An 8,308-nucleotide genomic window follows, 5' to 3' on the forward strand; every position below is an offset into this window, starting at 1 on the left:
ACAATAATGATAATAATAATAATGATAATAACGATAATAATGTGGATGTATAAACCAGAACAGCCCCTGTTTTTGAGTATCTGTTGGAGTTTTCTTTGCGGAGTGTGATGTTGAACCGCGACCATGGGTCTTAAGTCTTAGATCTTAAGAGTTTAGCTGCCACTTTGTCAATTCTTGGAATTTATGATGAATATTAGCTCAACTATACACAGAGGCCTGTAGTTATTTCAAAAATATCGTATCCAACTTTTTCAATAATGGCCTCATGGAAAGAAACCCTGAACTTGGGTGTAAACGTGTACCCCTAATTGGGTGTTACGTCGAAGCGATTGAAGTGTCAATATCATTCGAAATCATTTCGCAATCTCTGAAATCACTTTGTAATCTTCAAAATGATACCAATTTCGTCCTATAAATATTGCTAACACTATTCAATTTCCAAAAGGATGTATTTTACTCACTACTTATAACAAGTTGGATACTGCCTGAATTCATTTGATTTATATAGTTCTTATACATCCATATTACAAGCTCAATCTCTAGAATCAGAGGTGCAAAGAATATAAGTTAGTCCTACCTTCTACCTATTATTTATTAACTGAATATTACAATCATCTCCAATTAGTTCTTCGAACAAGTATGGTTGAGTGGATATTTTTCGGTAATCAAAGAATAACATTAAAAAAGATTGATAGAACCTCTTTGTGTTTGATTTAGGGTTTGCTTCTTCAGTCGTATTTCAAATTTTACCCGCAGCTAATCTTAGAAACAAGTAATGTGACTATCAGCTTTTCGAAGATGCGTATAAGTGATGATTCAATTTAATATGGTAGTGACGAAATCAACCGTTAATCTGGAACTGTATTTTTATGACTTCCAGTCACAAAAGTGATACAAATAATGAATCCAATATGATAAAATTGGAGTTTTTATAATGGTTTGACATGATTTTCTTCTCCCGTTTTTCCCATGCATTTAGTATCGACAGGCAGCATCACGGACGTGGACCGACGGGCATTGGTATGTACTACAGCGCCCTACTTCTCCCGGCGCATTAGCATGGTTTGTAGCTTGCTATTTGCACTTGCAATGTAATGTACATGTATTCATCAATATTTTACGTCAAACTTGAATTTAATAAATTTCAACATAGGGTTTGATATAATTATTTTTACAAAGCTAAATGAGAGTAAATTTTCATGCAGGGCGAATATATTACTGGAATCAATTATTATAGATCAAGCCTTTTATATGCTGTCCAGTTTGATATAACTGATCGTTCTTTTAAGTTATTTATATAGATTACTTCGGCTTCACGCTTGCAAAAAATTTCTGTTATAGTTCTTGCATTGTACAAATTAATTGGTCCCGGCATATTTGAACACACGTACTACACAAGAAAATGTATATTATCTATATATATTTTGCATGAATGGTGCTTGTAAATTCGCAAATATTAAGGCAATGCTTCGTCAAAAAATCGTTCACATTAAAGTATGATGTACATGGCATGCATGGCATGATATAGCACTTGAGTTGATAGTCTTTTTCATGATTCTGTTTGTGAAAAATAGTATTTGTAAATTTCGCATTCTGTTAATCGCTATTTTCCGTATTTATCGTCAATCGAAGAAGTAGAATTGTTCGAAAAAAGACGTTCGTGAGAAAATAATGAGCATAGTTGAGCTCTAATTATGTACACAGAGATATGCATGTCCAAAGGTAGCGTACGAAGTACTAAAGTGATTCTTGTACGTATATGTATAATTTTTTGAAATCACTGTATATCACTAATAAATCCATGTACAGATTGAAATGAACTTCAGGGCTCGTAGTGCGTCATTTTTCTCACTCAAGTTACTCTTTTTTCTCAACTCAATTTTTTTTTGTCACTTTTCCAACTATTTGGGGATAATGTAGATCAATTTTCAGAGAGTTCTCGTGAAAACATAAGTCCTATGTAACAACAATTTAGTAATCCATTTTTGTGTCAAACCACACGCGAATTTTTTTTTATATTTCCTCTGGTTTAAATATAAAAATATATATTATATCCGGGGCATTCCATGCATGAGGTCTCAATCGAGATTGAAATTTTGTATTTTAGATTGGTTCCCAAACTTGTTATGTAACAGCACTTGTCGAGAAACAAGCCCATAATTTTGCAATGAGTTTTTCAACCAATCGCGTCCGAGATATGAATTAATTTGCTATTTCAGATGCGCCCATGTTAAAAAATCTGAAGTAATTCAGAAAAACCCAGTGACATATAACAACATCTTTGAGCCCCAACAGAAAATAAAGATTTCGTAACAGCAGAGGTTACATTTTAAAATGATATATATTTCGAAGGCAATAAAAAAATCCATCTCTTAATAATCATCGGCACACAAAACAAAAAAAGTGGTCTGTACATTTAACCATCTTATTACAATACAATATTATTTATATTATTTTTTGATATTTTCTGCTACTTCATGGGTATTTCTTACGATTTTTTGGTATTTTTAGCGTTTGTCGCAGTTTGTTCAAATTTGGAAGGTGTACGGAACCAAAGAACTTCGGATTCAGATTCAGCGCATCAAAATACATAAGAAACATACTTGGTCTAGTTAATGAAAATTTTTTCCATTTTCATAACTCCAATTTTTCACGATTTTTAGCCATTCTTAGTGGTTTTTTGCAATTTACTCAAAATTTTGAGAGTGTACGGGCCAAACGGTCCTCTGATTTGGATTCAGCACATCGAAATACATAACCCTAGATGGGACTGGTCAAATGTACAGACCACTTTTTTTTTTGTGTGCCGGTGTAATGATCAAAGATTTTGTTTTAATTTATTCAAGCGCTAACAGAAGGTGAATACATATTTGTTATTTTTTCGATACATGTGTGTCGTTTTCAAATGTAACCTTTGCTGTTTTCAAAATTCCATCTTGTATCAAGGCTCAAAATCTTTATTATATTTCACTAGATTTTCTTGAATTTTTTCCGATTATAAAAAAATTAGCGCTTTTAAGATAGCAAATACAACCATATATCAAATGGGATTGGTTAAGAAAATGATGAAAAATGATTGGACTGTTTTTCGACAAATGCTGTTACATAAGTATAAAATTTTTTAGCAGATCTGAAATATGACCTTACGCTTGTTATTACGATTTCGTGGAGTGCCCCAGCTATAAAGTCGTTTTCTGCATTCATTATTTTATTTGAATTTCATGAATTGAATAGAGCTGTACCGATGCAATTAATGATTCGATTATTTTTTGTAACCGAATATTATTACTATTATAATAATCTTATTAGTGCATGATCTGATTATTATACATGATTATTGTTAGAGTTAGACCGATATTAAATATAAGATGCAATACAATTAATTTGCCGAAATACCTAAGTGTTTGGTATTTTTTTTATCACTTTTGTTGAACAAGTAGACCGCTATGAGCTCTGGAATTTTCAACCAAATAAAAGCTATCATTTTAACTGTACAAATGGTTATTCTTATTAGCATTATGAGACTGTTTTGGGGCAATTTAGTGAAATATGTTATTTTCTTGGATTAATTAAAATCGGGAATGTTGGTTTTATTCTCCACTTAGAGTGGTCAAAATGTGTTATGCAAGTTCAGTTTATTCACTGTTTACAAATTGATCAAACTTGTAACTTTCTTATGTATTGTACTGTATAAAGTAGTTTGGACTCACGTTTTTTTTTTTTTGGTTTCTGATTCTTATTCAAAAATTGAAGCTGTTAGTGTTAAACTTGTCTAGTTTTATAATCGAGTGCAATATGATGCATGTGAATCTGATCAGATTATTTACAAAATATTTCGGTAAATTCATACACATTTATTTGTTTATTAATTGTGATCAGAATGACGGTGGGGTAATTCCATCATCCACTACGTACACGGGTGGTCTGGGATCCGTCACAGTAAATCATGGTGGACATCATGTAAGGCGCTCGTTACCAGACATGGGAGCAAATCCAGGAGAGCCACCGAAGCTTTATCCTTATCATCTCCTTTTAATCACCAATTACAGGCTGCCTGGCGATGTAGACCGCTGCAATCTAGAGGTGAGTTCTGAATGCAATTTCTTAATACTGGATTTGCTTATAATACTAGAATGTATTACAAAATATGCAACTGATAATTGATACTTCTTTTTCTTGAGTGAAACTATATGAAACATTATCTACATGCTGCACCCCATTTTTGAATCAAAAGTTTTTTTTCCTATAGATCCCATACTTCGTACGGGCCGTATGATCAATTTACTACCAACTACTTATAAATATCTGGATTACCAACTACATACTTATGGGGAAATACAAATTTACTTATTGACTTCGATTTTGTTTTCCTATCAAAATCTAACTATGGGATAGTTGAAAGTCAAGTAATTTCAACCCATGATATCGTGGATTCGAAAAGTCTTATGAACAGAAATGACACAGTCATAGGATTTGTTTTAAAACTGAAGTTTTGGAGAAAAATATTTTGTAATTCTGCAACGATGGTTTGGTTTCCAACAATCGATCTCAAACGGAAATTTGGGTACATTTAATTTTTGTTCTTTTCTTCCCCGAAATTCCTTGATAAATACCGAAAATTTCAAGTGCCTCACAATTCTGGTATTTTTAACGGTCCAAAAGTGATAATTTTTTTGGTTCATGAAAACGCCATAAAAGTATGCCTGAAAATTTCAGGCGACGAATGTTTCATCGCTTACCGTATGTTTTCCAATTTGTGAAGTACAACTTTTCAGCTGTCATTCATTGTTTGAAATTCTCTGCGATGTTTGACGTTATCGCAGACGTCAACAAGTGGTTAATTTGGCTGAGTTTGATGGGCCAGCCTAAGAACTTCCCGAATTTTCGAGGTCACAAAACATTAACGAATGAAGTAGAAAAAAAATTATAGTGTGCATCACGTGTGGAGGGCGACTTTCCTTGTGTAATCACCACCTTTCCACTTGTAATCGACTTCTTTCCGTCTTTGATACACAATGTTCTATTTCATCATCCATGGTTTGGTATTTTGCCTGTTGCAAGGGCATTTATGAAAGGTTTAGGGTACGGCATGTGACACTGTTTTGTATAGTTTTATATATAGTTTTGTAGCACTTGGATTATTCAATATTCGAATAATTGAAATGTTTGTTTTTTTCTTATTCAGCGGCACCTATCCGACGCTGAATTTGAAGCCATTCTACAATTCACTCGTGCTGAGTTTTACCGGCTGCCACAATGGCGTCGCAACGAGATTAAACGAAAAGCACGACTCTTCTAATTCTTTGAAAAAAATGAGTAATTATTATTATTTAGTAATCAAACAATTTTTCAGAATAATTATTTGTGCAGAGTGTATTTTTGAGTGCAACAGTCTGGTTTATGTAACAGTTAAAAGTTGATATCGTATTGTGCAGAACGTGTCAGGGAGTACTGAATGATAACTTTGATTTGTTCGTAGGTACATTAGATAATTATTCTCTACAACTCAGTTCTTCAGTCTAATGTTTCACAGTTATCTGAATTTTAGTGGACACGCAATACATTAACTATATTTCCATACTATTATTTGTATTTTTCGCTAATCGTTATTGTCAATTTCATATTACTTTCCACGTTGAACGTAAAATAATACGTTTAGTGTATATTTTCGAATTTAGAGATCTAAAGGACATGTTGACAAAAAAACGAAACGTATTAGATCCCTTTTAACCGTTGTAATTTTATTATTCACGCAGGTTTGCCCATATTGGAAATAAAATTTAACAATGCGTACATAAATACATGAATTAGTTTTTTAATTACCAAACTTTGTATCAGGTAGACTTCACCGAGTGCTATAAAAGTTGAGTCAGTGTCACCTTGATATCTTAATTTACTTAATAATACGAAATTCGTAATTTCGAATTGAATGCAGTACTAAAATAACCGTTTTATTGGGCCGTCACATTTTTCTGCTATAGTTGATATTTTTTTATTAACTAATTCAGAGGTATAATAATTACTAGTACCAATTCATGTATTTTTCATACTATTAGCACTCTATGAAGATTGTTTTATTTATAAGTTGTTAAATGCAGTTATCGATTTATCCGGTGTTGTGATTGCGGCTGAAACGCTGTCTTTCAATGACATGGCTTTGCAATTAATAAATAAATGAATAAACTAAGAGAAAATGTTACAATACAATTATTAGTTACTGTAAATAAAATGGGTAACGTAAGAAAGAAAGGGAATATGCATATGCTGTGCTTAACCGGCATACCCAAACACACTCCTTCATGAATGATGAAATATATTATCTAAAAATTCTATTAGATAATGATCATAGTAATTATAGCTGATACTTTTAATAACTATTACACGTTACTGTAACCAAAATGAGATAAAATGTTAAAAACTGAAAAATATTGGTTAGGAAACACGCAGCTTGCAGAATAATACTATAAAAGAAAGTATTTAAACATCAATTAACGATATTGTCAAACCGCAAGCTAAGCGTACAAGGATATGGGTCATGCTTTAAAACTCATTTTCCGGGGATAAAAGAACTAAATTAATTATATAAATATTTGACTGATGAGTCAGAGCCACTTTAATTGAACGTTGAGGCTCTGGTAGCGCAACTAGTATCACATTTGCAATACAATAGTTACATAAATTTTTAAATAAATATAAACGTGTCATACATAAAAAATTTCACGATTGTCCTTTTGCAAATATCGCAAGTCGAAGAAGCGAGCTTAATTATATCATTAATGTGCAAGATGATTAATTTTTGGTGTTGAGAGTTTGAAGGTTTAATTCTTAGATTTCGTAGACCTAATTTATTTGGCAAATTATATCAGAAATCGATATATGAAAGTTCAACATTTTACTCAAGGTGTTCCAGCAATGACGCTATATTTACATTTTTGATCTCTGCGACCAATGTTATATAACGAACAAGTATTTCATTGCAATTTGGAAGATCAGCATCGTGGGTGAAGAGTTAAATAGCTAAATATAAGCTAAGACTGTGAGTTATTTTATTTAATTCTTTTGATGGACTTCAAATGTATTTTTAAATTTATTTTTGAGTCACTGCAATGTCAAGAGGTTGATTTTTTGCACATGCTACGGTAGCGATTTGCTATGAAATATTATTATTTAGCATGATTTATTAGCTAAATTCTGACTAGAGATATTTTTGAAAAGCAATTATATTACATGTAAGCTTATGAGTAATGTTAAGAAATACATTCAAAATTTTTATGACAACGTTGATATTTGTACCATATTTTGTGGCCACAACCCGAGAATATATTGTATGTCGCAGTTACAGAGCAGCTTTTGCAGATCTTATTCTACCAATAAGTGTTCAGCTGCAATTAGCAAGTATTACTCAGCTATGTATATCCAGTGACAATCGGCCAGTTTATCTGTGTATTACGCAATTTCGGGATTTTAGGGTTCAAACTTATTCCTGTTACGGCTGCCAGCTACATACTTATTTGATTTTTGATCATAACTGCGGCATAGAGAATGTCAATATGCTTTTACTGTGATGTTAACAGATGTAACATATCCTGTATAAAAGCTCGTCGCTTCTGCTAGTCCGTGAAATACAATAAAGGCAAAAATTACACAGGATTCACCTTAATTCTCTGTTATATCCTAAAATCACTTACACTCAGTTATGGAAGAACATGTTTTAACGAACTCTGGGGCAATAGCATAACCAAGAAAACTACAGACCAAGACATCGAATTCTTATCCAAGCCAATATATGGCAGCCACTTATATAGTGGTACTTATATGTAACTTATGTACTTATAAGTCCAAGACACATGACCAATATTTTCATCGCCAGCAAAAACATTGCCGGTATCGAAAGTCAATTTTTCGTGCTTCAATTTATGTTAAATTTTCGAGCCTTATTTGAAGTCAGTGCATTTTTATCGGCAAACTCAGACTTTTTCACATAAAAGTAGTAGTTGCACATATTTGTTTGAAATTGGGGAACATGCAAGCCAAGTACACAAAAACAAAAAGTGTTATTGATAAATAGTATTCAAAAAAAAAAGGTCTTGCGATGTAAAGTAAATAATAATTGAACGTAATTCAATGCACGTCAATCCCTTGTTCCACTCATAAAACTTTTTTGAAAAGTGATGTAAATTAATTATGATTCTAAATTGGATATAAGAAGTTAACGACTGACATCTCCTAAAGATGGATTTTTCGTATTATTTATAATCAAATTCTTATCACTTATCACCAATTATGGACGCATGGTTTTATGCACAGT

General features: G+C 32.3%; 1 protein-coding gene across 10 annotated transcripts in view; it reads left to right on the forward strand.

Moving 5' to 3' along the window:
- The window catches only part of LOC124188031 (actin-binding LIM protein 2), a 36,629-nt gene extending 28,979 nt beyond the window's left edge, over positions 1-7,650 (forward strand). For 4 of the 10 annotated variants that reach the window (XM_046580344.1, XM_046580298.1, XM_046580307.1 and 1 more), the window contains 3 exons: positions 980-1,062; positions 3,880-4,083; positions 5,186-7,650. In XM_046580344.1, coding sequence (XP_046436300.1) covers positions 980-1,062; positions 3,880-4,083; positions 5,186-5,299 — 401 coding nt within the window. In that variant the 3' untranslated portion in view covers positions 5,300-7,650. Of the gene's footprint in view, positions 1-979; positions 1,063-3,879; positions 4,084-5,185 lie in introns of those variants that run through there. The other 6 variants (XM_046580312.1, XM_046580324.1, XM_046580386.1 and 3 more) reach the window with 2 other exon arrangements.
- The last annotated feature ends 658 nt before the right edge of the window (positions 7,651-8,308 follow it).

Source organism: Neodiprion fabricii, chromosome 1 (assembly GCF_021155785.1).
Source record: "Neodiprion fabricii isolate iyNeoFabr1 chromosome 1, iyNeoFabr1.1, whole genome shotgun sequence".
Lineage (NCBI taxonomy): Eukaryota > Metazoa > Arthropoda > Insecta > Hymenoptera > Diprionidae > Neodiprion > Neodiprion fabricii.